The 19,001-nt window shown below is 40.7% G+C and overlaps 2 protein-coding genes across 4 annotated transcripts in view; both read right to left on the minus strand.

Moving 5' to 3' along the window:
- Positions 1 to 7,035: 7,035 nt before the first annotated feature.
- Positions 7,036 to 13,054, minus strand: SDHAF4 (succinate dehydrogenase complex assembly factor 4). Its single transcript, XM_040599450.1, has 3 exons — positions 12,715 to 13,054; positions 10,024 to 10,176; positions 7,036 to 7,306 (listed from the first exon to the last, which is right to left on the minus strand). The coding sequence occupies exons 1-3, from the start codon at positions 13,037 to 13,039 to the stop codon at positions 7,197 to 7,199; spliced, it is 588 nt and encodes a 195-aa protein (XP_040455384.1). The 5' UTR covers positions 13,040 to 13,054; the 3' UTR covers positions 7,036 to 7,196.
- Positions 13,055 to 16,139: 3,085 nt separating this feature from the next.
- Positions 16,140 to 19,001, minus strand: part of FAM135A (family with sequence similarity 135 member A) — a 94,665-nt gene continuing 91,803 nt past the window's right edge. For all 3 annotated transcript variants that reach the window (XM_040599447.1, XM_040599446.1, XM_040599448.1), the window contains 2 exons: positions 18,640 to 18,753; positions 16,140 to 17,899 (listed from right to left, as the gene is read on the minus strand). In XM_040599447.1, coding sequence (XP_040455381.1) covers positions 17,694 to 17,899; positions 18,640 to 18,753 — 320 coding nt within the window. In that variant the 3' untranslated portion in view covers positions 16,140 to 17,693. The remainder of the gene's footprint in view (positions 17,900 to 18,639; positions 18,754 to 19,001) is intronic.

The following is a 19,001-nucleotide window of genomic DNA, read 5'->3' on the forward strand; positions in this document are numbered from 1 at the left end:
TCTGTGACACGGCCGGTATTATCCATACTTTATTACAAATGGTTTCACAGGAAGGACCATCTGGTCGTCAGCTGCCCAAATGCGCATTTGCCTGCCCTCGTGCACCTGTTCAGTGTGTAATTCAGCCTCTCCCTGCCAGGTGCTCTCCCACCAGAGGTCCTCCTCAGTGAGGGAACAAGAGGACACAGCACACCTCCCCAAACAGCAGCAAGTACAGACACCTCTTTGAGACCCCTGTTCTTAAAGAGGAATAAATCCCACCTTATCTTCAAAATGGAGACAACATATAGGACCAGAAGGTAACCGCCTGGCTTGGAGATCAGCATCACACTATTACAAAGCAACTGTGTCGGTGCTCAAGTAAGAAGGTCAGGTCCAGTGTCTGAGCTGCCATCACGCACAGCAGGCATGCACGTCACTGATGCCATCACTACGTTCTGGGAAGCTCATTTACTCAATAAAACTAGGTGCCATTTAACAGATGGTTTTGCCCACAGTCATTCACAGGTGAGCCTACAACATACCTGCCAGTCAGATCTGTACTACCTTCGCATGGGATTTCTCTGTGCAAATGAAACCATCAACCTGTAAAAATCACCTGACTTGTTCCGGGACTGCCCTGACATACCCGAATGTCTGTACTGGCCAGACTGGACCACAGCCACATGCTCTGAAAAATGTTCAGTAACATAACCTAACAGCTAAGCCGCCTTCACTGATGCCCAATTAAATGAGACCTTAAAATGAGTCTGGGGTTTTGTGTAAAACTTCCAGGGAGACTGGCGCTACTTCTTAGAGGCATCTCTGTCTCCTTCTTTGCATCCCCGACTTCCCACAAGAGTTACATTTTAATAGAATAATGAACTTGAATTTGAGAGTCAGATGCAACTGGAGGAGTTCCAGTCCTTGGGGTTTATCTTTTTTATTTGACTGTCCGAAAGATCTTCATCTACAAAATACAAATTATCAAAAGATTTCCTTCAGAGAAAGGAGGGAGAGGGAGCAACATCTGCAACTAGTGATTGATTTTGTGAAGTATCCTGTTACTATTCCAGAGGAACTAAGGGTACCTATCAAAAAATGGCTTCAAGGATGGCAAAAATTAAAAGCAGGATTAAATAACATACAATTAACAATAAAAGAGCTGTAGCTGTCATTACTGGGCAGAAAAAATGACATCACCATATACAGGGAGGATGAAGCAATATGCCTGCCAGACCAAACAGTTACCTGTCATTATACTGCAGTTCTATCTCAAGAAAAGCATCTGGGGAAAAATCTGTCTAAAGATCACACATACATACTGTAGAACTTGCAAATAAAAGCCCTGGGGTAAAAAAAATAGGCTAAAAGCAGGATGTTCCCTGAGCTAAGCAACATTTGCTCATCTGTCTTCTAGGAAATGGTAAAATTTTCCTCCGGCTTTCAAAGGGCAACTGGAAACACACCATCCTTTGTTCTTTAACCTCTCATGAGGAATTCACGCAGACTAAGGGTTTGCTGAGCAAATATGTTAATTTTTTAATATTTTGCCAGTTTTATCTTGATATTGGCTCCCTGTCTTTCAGCAGCATATCAGATGAGAGAGCTCGGTTGTTAATTTGACGTACTTCACCCTTTCCTTATTAGGGAAAAAACCCCCACAAGTTCCTAGGTTTGAAATACTTGCTGTCACATAGGTATAAATATATTCGGTGTTACCCTCCTAGCTGTATCATGCTTTAGGCATTTATTTGGGAGGTTAGATAGGCAGAAGGAATTTAAAGTCTTAGCTTCAGCCTTCTTCCTCTCATTTTAAGGGAAGCAAACTCCCTTTCAGGAGATGCCTAAGAGCTGGCCCTGAGCATCCCCTTCCCTGCCAGCAGCATTTGGGAAGGGCAAGAGCAACAAAAGCACTGCAGGTCCTGATGCCTCGTTGCAACCCTCCCTCTGAGAAGGAAGCAAGTTCACTAACACCCTGGCTCCTCTGCTGTCACCACCACAAAGCTGACTTTTGTTTAACAGTATGTCACTGAGGACAGCTATTTAGACAGCCCTTAAAGTTAATGGAGAGGACACACTTAAAACTTTCTCCCGTTCACCATCTGTAACGAAGAATTCCTCTCCCTGTACTAAGATGGACTACTTTTTAGAGGCATCTCCTACCATTGCAACTAATTACAAAGCAAGCACAGATGGCCAAGTCACATAATTTCAAAACTAGTGATTAGGAGAGAGTCCCAGTGTAAATAATAGTTTAATATCTGGTTTCTAGAACCAACCTGACCAGCAGTTCACTTCAAGGCTCACCTAATTTTGTCAGAGCCTAAATTTGAAAATTACAACTGTGTTTTGATGGCCAGGTATGTCAGCTTTATTATAAATTAACTTAAGGACCTTAAAGAGTTTCTTTTAACACTCTCATCCTAAAAGTGCTGACATTAAAATATGTGATTTTTTGCAGACCCAAGCCTATAGCTGACTGGGAGATTAAATACCTGGAAAATGCATGTCAAAGTCCTTCTGCTGTAAGCTTTAATTGGCACTTTTGATGTTCTTTGACAGGAAAAAATATATCTGTTCTCACAGTAGGAAAATGTAGAGAGATGCTGAATATTTCTGAAGAAAATATATACGGTCAAAGTTATTCATCGGCTTGGTTTCCAAAGGATGGGAGGCCAGCATCTGCACTGCCCCATAACTTTAGAAGCCAATGAACTCCAACCTATTCTGAAAAGGTTTCAAGGAGAGAAGTTACCAAGGTAATTAAGTTCTTGCAAGCTCTGTGAAAATCAGTGGCTGGGAAAGTGGACCAAATAATGCCCCCGGGGGGAAAGATGGGCAGAAAGATGCCCTGTCTCTCGCTTGGAGGAGGTAATGTCAATCAACAAGGGAACATGGAGAAAGACACTGGACCTACGGGAGGTGTAAGACATTCGCAGGAAACAAGGCATCATTAGTTCTGCTTTTCACAGTGCTTGTTTTGAACAGAGCTCTTTTCTCAGCATTTGTCAAATCCTGACTTTGTAATCACGATTCAGTTTCTACCGTGCCACCCTTTCTGCAACAAAAGTCCTTGGGAAGATGACATATGGCTACCCCCTACCAGCAGTTACCCCGATGTAAGAGGGAGCACAGCCATACCGACATTAGAATGCAGACTGCACATCTCAGCTGGTCTGATGTGAAACAGCAACCACCAGCTAAGCAACAGTGTTTTCATATTGCATGTTATAGAAGCATGAAAGTGACCACAAGTTTTTATGATCACCATCAGCACACAGAAACACACCTCAGATCTTTTCCTTATGCTTTGACATGCTTGATGCTATGTTAGTGACTGACAAACCATTACAAAAAGCACAGAACTTCCAAATCTTCTTCTCTATAAATGAATACACAGTTTTGCTATTTTCCCAACACTCCACAACAAGGTGTTGTGGTCTTTTTAAAATAAAAATACCAAAATAAGGGTCATAAAAAGACACGTAACATACCTGTCACTACAGATCACTGGAATCTGTGATCATTTATTGCAGTCAAATGAAAAAGCAGTATAGCTCTGTAACAACATTCTACAGTCCTTTACAAACATCTGCTACCATAAAGGGTAATTTTACTCTGATTCAACTATGGACTAAACCTTGTGGTTTAACTTGGTAAAATCAGCACTGAAATCTATACTTCCCAAACAACGCAATATATATCAAATATTTTGTTTAACTGTAGAGTGCAACTTTATATATTTTGTAATGAAGTAATTACGGAGCAATTCTTTCAAACAATAAAGGCTTCATAATTTTAATAATGTACCAAATGTATCTATGCAAACTAGCAGAAACAAGTTTAAAAGAGAAAACCTACTGCAGAAATGCAGCATACAGCTTTTTAGTAAAGAAAACGAAACAGCTGCAAGCATCCTCCATTACTGCCAGAATTTGCTTATACGGACAGAAGAGTTTTCCTCTGTCTCCCAGAAATTTTACAGAAAATGGATAAGCTCCCTGCTTCTTTACACTGTTATACTAACAAAAAGGGCTACAAAAATAGATTAAATCGGTATTTATGACAAAACCATACCTGTGGCTAATCTAATGGCTAATGCCAGAAGCCATTGCTTTACCCTAATGCCGTGTCCCAGTGAATGGCTAATAAATATGAAATACCCGGGAAGAGCAGGAAGATAGCACTGAAAAAGTGCTGACATGCTTCTTTCCTAACTGCAGACACTGCAAGAAAACAAAACAGAAATGATCATTTAAACCCTACGGTATCATCCTATCAGTTGTTGCGTTCAAACAATGACTGGCAGGTGCCACAAGTGCTTTTGCAGCACCACAGGATGCTATTTTGGACTCGCTACCGGAGCCCAGGGCTCCTCCTTTTGGTAAACTCCAGACCATACAAAAAGACCCCTTTGGCCATTACACGTTACTTTGCCCAAACGTTCGGTTTCTTATCTCTTACTGACACACCTCCTAACCAAATTAAGCAAATACTTTGTTATTGGCACTGGCCTAGAAGGTGGTAAAAAGGATCTGAAGCCTCTCAAGGTTGAAGCAGTGTCCCCTACTTCCCGAGTGCCAACTCCTTGACAGCTATTTACCATGCTGGTTAGCAAAAGCCTTTTTATCTTTTGAAAGAAAGCAAAATCCTTGCCTTTGTGAGGCACTCTGTCTCGTTGGTACAGACAGTGCTCTCAAGAAGTATCTTCCAAATCCAGGTGCTCCACAGATGCAGGCAGGGAGTGCCTAGGACCTGCCTGAGCCCTGGCAGGAACCACCGCCTGTGTCTCCAACAGCCACAGTCACCACCCGCATGGAAGCAGGCACACAGGGGCCTGGACAGCACTCGGCTCAGTACTTAGTCACAACGCAGCGGGACACTGAAGGGCTGAAACATAAAGAAAACTGTGGAAAAGCGAGAGCAGTTCTTTATATACTGAATCAGAAAGGTGCAGTTCTGCATCCAGGGAGGACTCCCAGCTGCAGGCTGCGCTGAAGGCAGCAATCAGATTTGAAAAATCAGAAATGCCAAGAAGTGGATCTAAGTAAACATTCACGGAGCACGTGCTGGGAAGGGTAAAACCTGGTAAGAAACGACAATGAACTCATGCAACAATCCATGGATCAGGAGAACAAGATTTAGAATTAAAAAAATAAAATAACTGCAGTAGTGTTACTGCTTCTTTGCTCATTAAAATGTTAAGCGCATTAAGAATGATGCAAAGAAGGCAGAATTTTCCAATTAAAATTTCTGCTTCCTATTTGAAAAGGTGGTATAATAGAAGTATTTCTTAACCCACTTGTAACTGCAGAGGCAATGCATTACTAGAAATAAGTATTTTAATAAACAGCATGTATTAAAGATAGCGGAGCCAGTGTAACTTTAGGTAACTGAAGTCTATAGATTCTGGGAAAACCTTAACTGTTACAAAATGGAAACTATAACGATTATGTATACAGACCAATTCTCCAATATCCAAACCATGCTGCAAAATTTACATTTATAGAAGATTAAAGGTTCATAATTACTACTAGCTAACACCTTTTAATGAAAATCAGGCTTTAGTAAATGTCATTTTGCTGTTCAGCAAGCTATTTGGTTGATAAACCTAACTGAACAGTCTTAATACTTTTGTAGGGTATCAACACGGTGAGTCAAACATCTTAATTCACAACTAGCACAATACTATGTCAATAAAATACACACCAGCTACACGGACTGGCAGATTTCAGTGAGGAGCTCCCCCACTGCCTGCACGCCAAATGAGTTTTAGGGAGGCTGTAAATTTGCGATAGACTAACACACTTCAACACTCTAAATAAAATCACGCAAAGGGCAAAGCTGGGCAAAGCCATGTGTCCTTCACGAGGCAGAGTAACAAAACAGAAATCATGAAGTAAAGCTGACTTGCATTCAGGTAAAACTTTTGGCACAGCAAAAGGTGAACATATCCATACCTGACAAAGAAATGGAGGCCATAAAATAGGAGACTGTCCTGACCTCTGCAAGAAATTTTTGTTCAGTTTTAATGCCCACTGTGGTGCTGCAGGAAAAGCAGCTAATAGGAACTGTGAATATACAGGCTGGAGCGTGTAGGAGTAAATGAGCAGAGGTTGAAAAATCAGCAAAACACCAGGAAGGAAACACAAACGGATGAAGAAAACATGTACAGCTGAAGGCTACAAAAGATCCATTTGTCTAGGCTATCAAACAAACACAGTATAAGTCCACACACTTTAGTAATGACAACTTATTCTTATTCATAAAAGCACCACAAAAGTGGTAATTTGCACTCCGCTACAGTACTAGCCAAATTTTTGAATGAAGAACTGAGCTTGATGTAACTGAAAGATATTTAGTTCAGTGCCAGGTAAGTTAAGTTTTAAGAACTGCAGCTATTAGATCATCTAATGTAATTAGTCCCCTTTGACCTAAGGTGCCAGAAAGTAATGTTATTTTTCCCCAAGCAGCATTTAGCCAGTTTTCTGGCAGGCATCTCAATTTATCAAGGAAAAGATCATGCAAGTAGCATGCAATAAAATAGGTTATGAAGAACGGTATTCTAAAACTGCACGTAGAACACCCCTGCACTACCTACAATTGTGAACTGGCTCTCTCAGAATCAAATCTCCACTTCCATCATGTCATTTACAGCCCCAGATGAGCTAAAACTGAGTTTCCATCCCCTCTTTACCAACAGGAAAGAAACCCAAGCCTAGTATAATGGGGACAGAGAAGACAATTCTTGATTAAGGGGGCTTTTACCAATGAAACACTGTGCTAAAAGCTACAATCAGCTAAGTACTGATCTCCTCGGACGTGGCTGCTGTACTTTTGCTGAATGGCATCTAGATTCATGAACTGCAAAGCTCTTTCAGCACTTTTAAGACACTACACAAATGTTTATAAATATGTAAAAATATCCAAGCCCTTACACATCTCAGTAAGATCCTGACTAGCAATTTCACATCCCTGTACTTACATTTATACTGGCACAGCGTAAACAGTATTAAAGATCAGGTGTAAACCGAGCAAATAACAGCTCCAAAATTTGCTGCATCATGTTTATTTACATAATAATATCTCTCAGAAAAGTTATCACAGGCATGACAGAAACAAGAAGCTTCCCAACAACTTCAGACGGTATTCTTCTGTACATTATATTTTTCAACAACTAGAAATATTTTACTAGCAATACACACAAGTATATATTAAAAATCTATACAACGTCCTTTTCTCTCCCAGTCTCCAAAACGTGTAGGTTCAGGGCCTTTAGGTCCACCCCTCTCTTTTGTAACAGGATTGATTCCATCAGGGAATTCTGAAATGACAGGGAAAGTTCATTAAAATGCCTATAAATATAAAGATGTCACCATCATGATGTTTGCCTCAGTTTCATTCTCAAATACAAAATCAATTCTCTTTCGTTTTTAAAGGCAACCTTGAGTTAAACATTTCCCAGCGTCACACAACAGTAATTTCAGAGTTTATTGACTACAGTCAGCAATATACATGATCATATTCAGTTATGCAAATAAAAAAGCAACTCGGTATCCAAAGGCACTAAAGCACCACCGTTTCTCATTAATTCACAGTGAGAACTTGTGTCATTCAGGTATGCTGTACATAACGTTCACTACATCTAAAACACCGGGTCACTTTCTGTGTTTGTTTAGGTCTCTAATTTTAAGCACTGAGGTTTTAATTTTAGCTTGAATTTTAGTCAAGATTCTATTATTCTTGTATTTAAAACACCATGTTTTTCACAGATGCTGGTATGTTTAGAAGAAGTAGCATGTTGATATTCATCAATGCCAGACCAGACACCACAGTCACAGCGGGTATTATAAAATCCTGAATAGCTACAAGTAGACTTTTTCCCTTCTCAATCTTAACCTAAGCTCATTAAGTCACTGTGATGCCCTTTCAGGAGAGGGAGACCCTTTGTAAGTGGGGTACTAATGGGCCTTTGCGATGTCTCTGGTGAGTGACATGCTAAGCTTACACATTAGCGGCGCTGCTTCTATTCCCAGCACTCTACTAGCCTATGCCACCAACTTGAACACCATGGCGCTTTCTGCACATCACAGTCAACATCCTTATGCCACTCATGCGCCCTTACTCAGGGCCATCTCTCAAGAGTAGCAGTGCATGCTGCACAACGGCCATTCCACTAGGCATCGCTGAGGCATGAAGGACTTTCTGGCACAGCACCATCCTAGGCTGAGCGTTCTCTCATCCTGCGCTAGACTGCAGCGCTCCCTGAAGCTCGCTGTACCCAACACATCGCCTTGCCACGCTGATTCTCCAGAGCATCTACACCTAACTCACGGCTCCCTCAGTTGTATCCCTAACTCAGGCCTGGTGGGCAACACAAGTAATGAGTATGGTTGAAAATTAGAAAAGACAACAGAAATCCTGGAGGGCAGAGAAAAAGGACAGTGATGGAGGGAGACTGATGGAGCTGCAGGCTATACAGAATGACATGCTGGAATGCCCATTTAAAAATTCATGCAGACCACGATAGGAAATGTTAGTATTCGAGCACCTCTGGCAGTACAAGGAGCACGAATGGAGCTAGTATGATTTTGTAGACGTCATCATCCCAATACCCAAGCACTACTGATGTGCCAACAGTGGATGCATAAGCTCAAAAGATTTCTCCAAAATTTTTTCTAAATTCTCTAAAAAAAAAATTTCTCTACAAAGCAGTGGGAATTCAAAAAGCCTTACATTTTTTACTATGAACACAATGGGCACTCAGCATTCTAACTTATCTAACTTATTCTAAATTATCACTGATGTTACATGTAATAAATATACAGGTACAACTAAATACAACTTGTATTATAGAAACCTTGAGTCTTGCTCTAAACCTAGAACACCCAAGGAAAAAGCAAAAGATAATGATTATGCATTTGTTTTAAATGACACAGTGATGGCATTTATTTTCTTGGAATAAGAGGACAAGAATTAAATAGCTGCTTACACAGGAACTCAAACTCTAAGTCAGTTCTCAAGTGAGTCAATTTGAAATTGCTTGTAACCATTTCAGAGACGATACTATAGTTTTTCAGTCATTTTGTCACCTGGATATTCATAGTAATCTATTGATATATTAAAAAAAGCTTGTCCTAGAGACTTCAAAATAGATAAACATGGGTTATCGCTATCGGTAAACAACAGCAGAACATTAGACTATGTTGAATAAGATAAAGCATGACTAGCACTTTTGGTTAAGGGAAGATGGCTAATTAAAAAGAAGGAAGAGATCGTCCTTCTCCTGTCTGATAAAAAAAAAATACATTTCTAATGACTTCAGCAACAAGGTATCTGTGCTTCAATCTTGACAAATTCTCTAAATGCAGCGCCACTGAGGTCACTGGAACGCAACACAAATAAATAGCAGTTCATTAGGTCTCCCTGGACCCCACTGAGCAGCTCAGGAAATGGACTATCTGTTGTTGCTTTTCAAAACACTGCCTGCAAGACTAAGAGTAAGCCTGACCATAAAATGCAACATAAATCAGAAATCTTCTGTGGACCAAGAAATAGAACAGGCTTTTTGGATAATAATAAGTAGCTGATGCCCTCATGAGTTTACTACCATCATTTACAACTGTACTACAATAAATCACCACCAGCTACATTTCTCAGAATCATGCAATGGTTTATGGTGGAAGGCACCTTTGGCAGACATTCGGCCCCAACCCTGCTCAAAGCAATGCTGGTATCAGTCAGGACATCCAGGCAAACTGAGTATCTCCAAGAGGAGAGGGATCACAGCTTCTCTGGGTGACTTGTTGCAATGTATGACCACTCTTGTTCTGAAGACTTGTTCCCCCATACACCATTTGGTGCGACTTGTGCCCGCTGCCCTGCCTCTTTTTTTTCTTTTTTAACCCCAGAACCGTTAAGCTTACAAAGTGATTCTGAAGACTGTTGAACACCTATCCCTCTTCTTAAACCGATGTCAACACTGCATCTCAGGGTCTTGCCTTTAATACATGGCTTTCAATTTTGTAAAACATGACTTACTTTCCAGGGGTTCCCTCTCTATATTGGACTCCTCCGGTTCATCAAATCGACCTAGTGGTAACTTCGGTTTCTTAAGTGACTGCTTAGCAGGTTCAGATCTTCCTCCTGTCTTAGAGCTGGTGCTCCTCTGAGAGCTGCAAAGCAGTGATGACTCTACCAAACAAACGGACATGTGTAGCATAAATGTTGATAGTTTAATACTGAGTAACTCTATGACTGTTCACAGCACCTCTGAAAAGCCCTCATTTCAGAAACCAGGACAGGAAAACAAACTCCAAATATTAGTTTAACATTCAACTCACGAACACCTAAGAAATCAGCACAGATAATTATTTTTGGCCCTAGAAACATATGCAGGCAAAACTGTGTTAGTTGTATAACTCAGTTCACATAAACAGTGTATTTTAAACTGCTTGAACTTATATCTTCACTGCTATCTTCTTGTATTTTCGACTCTAAATAGTAATTATGTTAGCATAGACCAGTACATTCTGTTTTCTTGCAGAAATCCTAACCTCCCCCAAGAAGCCTGCTGATTTCCAGGTCTTGGCTCATTTCCAGCAGCTTTTGAGTCAGAAAAAGCTTCTGCTTTCCCAAAGAAAAGTTTTAAAACCAGAACGTTGTTCCCTTAGTAACAGGTTTTCCAGAATGTTGGTAGAGAATCACTGGGCTTCCCTTATGATGGTAAAATAATTCAGCTGGTAGTCAAAAGCAGGACAACCTTTGAGCGCATTTAAGTTCAATTATATAACTGCATGCAAATGCTTTAACTTTTTTCCTTTAAAGTCCTACTAACATTTTTAAACACAAACATAGGACAAAGCCTGTTAATATCCATACTTAAAGTTCTTTCAAGTAGTATAAAGACAGAGGTGCACAAATATTGTAACTCATAAATAGCAGAAGAGTCTCAAACGAGTAAAAATTTGCTTACAGACAGCTCTCAAAATGACTGATATTTCTGCACTTGGTTAAAAAGCTGCATGTCCACAGTGAGTATAAACTACTGTCTCAAAACACTTTAGCTATGGACACACGCCTAAAGCAGCTCTGACTTTTCTTAAGAAGATTCAAACTGAAATCCTCCCTGTACCAGCCTGGGTGCAAAGTACTTGAAAGAACTATTATTCTACCTTGCTGTAGAGATCTTATCAGGAAACCTCAAGCGGCTTGGATTTGACTCACCTATATATACACTAATGAACAATCCACCTGTATTCCCAGAATCAGCATATTCATTCATCTTAAAATACCACAGCCTTAACATTAAACCCTACAGTCACACCAACTGTACTTTGCCTGCCAACTGTTGCCACTGCCCTAAAGGACTATTTTTTCCCCTTTTAAGCATAACATAACAGACTATCAACAGCGAAGAATTTGATCCTTCGGCAAACACTGAATCTTTCTACTCCTGCCAAATATCTTGTCATTCTCCAGCAAGCTGAAAGAGAAACTAGCTAGAAAATTAAATTAAAGCTGATACTCTAGCCTAAGTTCAAATAAAAGTCAGATTAAGGTACTGATATGAAAATGATTATTTCAGTCAGCAGAAGCAAAATCCATTTTCCTATTTGCAATACTTAATATTACAGACCTCTTCTTGTTGCAGAGGTAACATAAGTTCATTGGGCACCTCTGAACAAGAGGAGATGAACAATCAACTTTATCAGTAAACCATTTTACAAGCTGGTCTTTGACTCCCTCCTCTTTTACGGGCAGTCATGAAGCCATCCGATTTATTAATTGTACAGCTGAATTTGAAAATAAACTGAAAATCTCAAGTCTTTACAGTTGTTGCACTGCCAACTTCCACAATACCCCAGGCTTTTGAAGTGGCCCACAGAGAGTGATTTAAGGTAACAAAGCCATTCATGCAGCGGCAGCTGGATGCCCATCGCGGGCAGGCGCCTCAGCCAAATCTTGCCATTAACCTAACAGCTAAATAGAGCTCGGGAGGGCCCACAAACACCTCACTGCATTTTTTCCATCTCTTCTATTAACATACACTGTACTGGCTTGTTTCAGGAATACTGTATCAATAGCCTCACAGCAATCTCAACTTCTGATGGAGACGCGGCCCTGCCCGGCAGCCCGAGCTGAGCTGCCCCGGTTACAGTGCCGGGGCTGTGCTGCGGCCTAGGCCTCCCCGTGAGCTGATCACCTGCGTTTCCTCATACACAGAGCACTGACCAATACGCTTCCAAGGCCACAGCAAGTTCCCTCCAGCTATTCTGCAAATATTAAACCACGGCTTAGTATTTTACTACCGTTTAAAAGTTGGCGGCGACAACAGGAAGAAAACTTCCGGAACAGACGGCGAGACCCGGTCCGCAATACTGGAGGGAGTATTAATATCTAGGGCTAAAAAACCCCGAACAAACAAAGGCATGGAGCCTGTCAGGGCAAAGGTGAGGGAGGGGGCAAAAGCCGTGGCACCTCACCGCCCCTAACGGACACCGCGGGCTGAAGAAGCGGGAGGTCGCACGGCGGGTGGCGCACGGGCCCCACCGCCCGCCACCATCTTAGGCGCCCTTCAGCACCCCCAGCCGCGGCCGGTAACCGCCCCTCTCCGCCTCGCTCGAAGCCCCCGCGGGGGAGGAAGGGGAGGAGAGGCGGGGGAGGAGAGGCAGGGGAGACCCTCAGCGGCGGCGCCAGGCCCGCCCGCCCCCCCCGGCGCCCGCGCCTTACTCGCTGCCCTCAGCGCGCAGCGCAGCAGCCGCAGAGCCATGGCCGCGCCGAGCCCGCACCCACGGCCCGCGCATGCGCAAGCGCCGACGGCTCCGAGCCGGGGCGGGGCGGGGCGCGGCGGGAAGCGCGGCCCCGGGCAGCGCAGCGGCGCCAAGCGCGGGCTCCTCGGCGCGGCAGGGCCCCGCGGCAGCCAAGGTTCCGCTGACGGCACCGCCGCCCCCGCGGAGGAGTTCGGGCAGCAAGCTGTAACCCCCCGCACCCCAACCTGGCGCAGCGGGGTCTGCATCCCCTGCATGCACTGAAGTTTACCTCTGAAAGGTCCCATTTTACCCCCAAACGTGTAATGCAGACCCCGCCTGGGTTTTTTTTTTGGTTGTGTTTTTTTTTTTTTTAATGTTTTTTTTTTCTTTAAACAATGAAAATGCTTGAATTGTTGAAATAATACACAAAGGCTACACTTAGGACATGAAAGAATTTAGGCTGATGCCATAATGATGTACAGGCTAAATGTTTGTCCTTCAAAACTAAAGGCAGTAGCATTTCAAAGTTACCAGAAAATTATTTAAGTATCATAATTATTAATTTAATAATAAACTTTATCTCCCTCCATCCTATAACCCAGCTGGTGACTTTTCTGCACTCAAACGGGCATTGCCGGCCCTCCCAGGCAGAAAACAAGAAGAAACTGAGGGACCAAACCCTGTGCGAACTGAATGCCCTCAGGCTGCGGCGCTTCACTTTCCCAGTTTACCCAGTGAAGGTGCTTTTCACTCCCTCTACTCTCCGTATACACCTAACCCCGGGGTGAGTAACACCCGTGCCGTGGCGTGGAGCTCCAGTTAATGTTCCGAGTAGGGCAAGGTTTGCTTTTTGTCACCTCTCCAGCTAACCTCGTCCTTCCACCAAACAGAATTCAAAACACACTGCCCACCGTCCCTAACCTGCAGAAGATTAGCTTTCACCCGCCGTTCGTGGAGCCTGGAGTCTAAAATAGCATTTTGTGTTCACAGCTGAAGAGTTTAAGAAAGTAAATCTCCTCCGTAAATTAACAGCAGCAACGCTCTGTTGAGTTCATTGCACTACATCTGGCAATGCCTACGCACTGGAAGTGATTAAATTTAAATGGCTGTCTTATGTGTGACATTTTCTCAATTGGCTTTTTATAACATGGTTAATTGGACATTAGAGACCGAAAATAATGGGAAGCCCTTTTCTTTGTTCTAACAGCAAGATGCTGGGCCTCTAGCTCAGAGACAATAAAGAGGAGTATTGGTGGCTCATGCAGAAAAAATGCTCTTCTGCCCAAAAGCAGCAAGAAAAAACCCCGACAGTCTATGTGCAATTCGAGAACTTTCCATGCATGTACTCAATACAGCAGAAACTATCATGAAAGCCTTACCTTAAAGATACTAATACCAAACTGTCTGCAGATAGCAACAGTAAGCTCTGTTCCTAAACAGCTTAACGCAATCCATGAAAAATCATGCTTATGTTGCCATCTCAAATGGTAATGTAAGATTAATTAGGCACTGTTCTTCCATCTAAAAATAAGTGGAGGTCTTCAAAACCTTTTTTCTAGCCTTCATTCATTGTATTGCTGTAAAAATGCAAAATTCACTTTTAACTCCTGAATTATGTATTTCTAGATCTTGTGGCTGAGGAGGTAATAAATCTGAACACTGGTAAATACCAATGTGGCACACAACGCATGAATTCTCCACTTGATGGTTAAACGCAATGGGGTTTGTTTGTTTGTTGTCTGTCCCCCCCCCCCACCCCCCCCGCTGTTTATGATCACTTATCTCCTACCTCCTACACTGCAGCTTGCCTTGCGAGGACTCAAACAACACCGTATTTTGCTTTGCTGTTCTAAGAAGTGGGGAATAAAAGCCTTGCCTTGGAGCTAGCACAATCCAGCAGGTCAATTCACAGGAGTCGAACATAAGCTGGCCATGGGGGGCTAGCTGGAACGTACTGCAGCCAGCACTGCCCCAGCCCGCAAGCCTGCCCATTGTGCCTAGATGCCTCCTCCTCTCTCTGACCATGTCAAGAACCTTGGTTATCTGACCACCACACCCAGCCAGGGCTGCACGATGGGCGTGGAACGCAGGGTGTTTTGTGGTTACAGAGTAAGTTTTCTTCCATCAACATAAAATCTCTTGGTTCTGCTGCAATCCTGGTGATTTCCACAGTAGAACATGAGCTCTTTTTCCAAGTTAATAGCAATCTCTAGATCTACAGGGATCAGAAAGTTTAATTTTAATGGAGGATTCAAACAAAATTTCAGACACTGTCTCATTTTATGTGGTGACCTCCTACTAACATTGCGGAGAGCTTTGTGAGGTAACAGTAGCAAGCCTACTGCCTTCAGGAAACAAAAGGCTAGCAGCTTTCTAAAGAAATGTTTAGACCTTAATTTTCATCTCATTATGTAAGCAGCATAATTCTCTTTCAAGCCGCTGTAGAATACCTGCATAAAGGAGAGGTCACTACCAACTACAAGAAGATGAAGCCCTGTTTCAAAGAGGGGTGAGATGGAGCACTTTGTAGCTGCAACTGCATCAGATGACCCCATTATGTACACAAGAGTCCCTATTTCTGTCTTGTGAAAAGAAGGCAGAAATACTCAGGAGTAGGGAGAGTTTGCTATGCAACATGTACACAGTTGTCCAAAACATCCAAGACTGCATGTGTTGTGCAGAAAGCAACTGCAAGCATACCATGCAGTCTGTTAAGTGCAAACATGAACTTCATGTTCAAGGACATGTTGGGGTCATCATGCTACTCACTACTGTCTTACAGCACATTCTTTCGGGACTTTGAGATGTCAAACAGCCCCACAAAAGCTACAGTACTGCGAGGGCTACCAGACCACAAAGGGACTGCACTGGGCAATACAAATAAGGGGAGGGAAAATGAATTTACCATTATCTTAATTCTCCCTGTTCCTTGATAAACTTACATGCAAATATGACACGATTTCCTGCACCTCAAAGAACAAACCAAATTCAAGCCTCCTTAAATGGATGAGATCTACGGTTTAAGAAAAAAAAAACAACAACAAAACCAAACAAAACCAAATCAACAAAAAACCCACACCTGGATATTTTTGCCAGGCTATTTCTGCTTTGCTAATCACAAAAGCATGCTTTACACTTTCAGATTTCCAGAGAGATGCAGGAAGACAGACATTTTTCAACAGTGTCAGAAACATCTAAATACTTACGTACTGAGCTGTTTAACTTCTTCATCATGAATCAAGGAAAAATCTGTAGATACAGCTCCCTAAATTGATATTCAAAATTTAGCCACTAGCCAGCTACTATAATACTGTTAAATGAGACAGATGAGATGTCAGAACATAATTTAAATATTCAGAACTTAGCAGCACCATCATGATACAAAATGATTAATAGAAGTAGACATTGTTACAGTGGGAATGTATTTAGGATATTTTTGTGTCATAAGGACTTGCCTAACACAACCCCAATAAAATACTTTTATGTGTGTACATTGCCAAACTATAGATGCTCATTTGAGCATCTTGTAGGCTACAGAGAAAAAAAAAATTACAGACTGTATTATACAACAAACCATATCAAATGCAAAATCACTTCATTATAAACTATTATTGCTATATTAATTTCAAATAATACAAAATTATCAATTATATACAAAAAAGCCTCCCCAGAATTTTGGTAATTACCAGAACATCTCTGTTTCTTTAATTGTTTCCATTAGAGTCATTTGTTCATTTTATTAACACCAGATGCAATAACACAATGCTAAAAATAAACATGCATTATACAACAAATTTATATTTTTCAAAAAATGTTCATTACAATTAGTGTACAATTAGTGAATGCACATGGAACTCTTCCCCTCACCTTTAATGAATTATTGTTTGAAACAGAAAAGGGAAGAAAGGAGAAACCAAACTTAATGCTATTCAGCACCAGTAGAAAGTCAATAGACCTTTAACATTCCTGTATATCAAAAACATCTGGATCACTAAACAAGTTTACAATATTGTCCCATTTGAAGATGTATTGATTTATATTTACAATACTTTGTAGTCAATAAAACATTTTAACAATATTTAAAAATTGCTTAAATTCATAAAAGTATTGCAGAAATTTATAACATCTACTTATTTTACGTACATACAAGGAAGTTCATGTAAAACTGTCCATGTTTATCTGAAGAACTGAGAGAGTAAGGAGCAATTTTAATATAGTTTGCAAAACCCCAATTATTTGAAGGCAGCTATTATTAAACATTCAAAAATCCTTAGTTGCCATTTGCTTCTGAAAACTAAAGTTCCAGTAATAAAATTGAATATGTAAACTAACATGTTTTTGAGATCAGTAGAAAATATATTCCCACAGGCATAACACATTTAACAATGATGATAATGAATTTGTAGAAAACTGTTAAGCTGTAGTGATATCTGAACAGATAATTCGGTAATGGTCTTTGCGAGACCCACAGATACACTCATTTTCAAAAATCCAGTATTTTAGCAGCTCATTGTGTTTCCAGTTAAATTTCCTACAGTGCTAAAATACAACAACTGGATGTGTAAGACCTTATCAGAATTTGAAAATCCTATTTATTTTGGCATCTAAAGCCTCTTGTAAAATATAGCAAAGTAACATTCACTTCTGTAGTCTAAGAGCCAATAATAAAACAACCAGAAGTATGCACTGTGCTTTAATCTCCAAATAATTAGGTACCCAAAATTAAGAAAAAAGTAATAGAAAAGTAAAAAGAACAAAATAAAAAAAAATATTGCACAGCCACATTACCTAGAAAGTAAAGTTGATGTTAAAAAGCCCTAGTGTGGATGATATAAATTATCTTCCATATAAAAAGTATAAATATCTCTTAAAATACAGCTGCAGCTATACTTTAATACCACACACTATTTAATTCTTCTGTTAATGAGGTAATAACCAAGTCTCTTACAATGTTTTTCTCTACTGAAAATATTTTAGGGCAGCAACAAGAAAGAATTTTTCTAAAAATATTTCTGAATCAAGAACTGCAATATGTGCAGCTCTCCCTATAAGAGAATCTGCTGTATTGGGTAATGCATTAATTACATTATAACGAACCAAATTACAATCCTTATTTTGAAGAACTGGCAGAAGCAGGTTCTGGATCATTTCAGCATAAATTGGTCCTGTAGAGGAAAAGAAAAGTTGTACTGTCCGAATCACCAGAAACAAATAACAGTTCCTTGAACTTAACACAAAACAAATACATTCCAGAACATGAGAGGTAACGGTATGTGTTACGCTGTTGTTCCCTTAAGGACAGAATATAGAGGAAATTTAATTTCCCCAGAAGTTTTGGGAAATAATTTTAAGCTATGCATTTTATTATTTGTATATTTATAGTGAAAACATGCTCATCAGTATTAATTTATTACATTACATACAGGTTATTTGTCAATATATAATGCTAGAATGCAATTGTGCTTAACTGTAAACACAACAACCAGCCATCACTGAAAATGGGAAAACCACTTCTTCTTTCAGTGCTAGTATTACGCCTCAACTAAATACAGCCCACACACTATAATGCTACAATTTGATGTCCTCAAAAAATCAAAGCAATTTGTCCTCCTTATTCATGAAGTAACACATCAGGGGCTGTGTTCATCCACGTAACTTTCAGAAAAGCCTATCGGCTAGAAATTTATTCAGTCTCATCTCCTTCTGCATGTAATAGAACAGGACAGATCCAGAAAGCAATTAGCTCCCACATGGATTTTCTCTCACCATTACTATAAAGTAAGCCCAGAGCGTCAAAACACATAACAGAGGTGCCTCAGCTAAGCACCCAGAATTAAATGGGATGAATCTGAGACCTATAAGATTTAAGCTGAGTGGCCTGTTTATTTTGCAGGATATTTTTTACCTGATTGTTTATCCTTTAAAGCTGTTTTACACATCTCAATGCGAGCGGAGTGATAAGGAACATAACGATCCTGCAGAGATCCTACTAACACAATGTTTTTGAAGTAATGAAGACCTACAGGAAAAAGAGAAAAAGTTATCTATTAGAACGAATCCTTCGACAATTACCACAGAATAACAAAACAGCTTACAACTGAAATTTGGTACCAATTTATTGTCAGATCTTGCACAAAAAGGCAGTAAAATCAATTACAATAGGTAGAGCTACGGAATAATGAGATGTTGGGTACTGGCCTTTCCTCTGTATGTATTTTAATACATATGGGCATGGCCCAGTTGTGATGTTTTCCATTTAAACAGGTT

This window comes from Falco naumanni, chromosome 6, assembly GCF_017639655.2.
Source record: "Falco naumanni isolate bFalNau1 chromosome 6, bFalNau1.pat, whole genome shotgun sequence".
NCBI classification, from domain to species: domain Eukaryota; kingdom Metazoa; phylum Chordata; class Aves; order Falconiformes; family Falconidae; genus Falco; species Falco naumanni.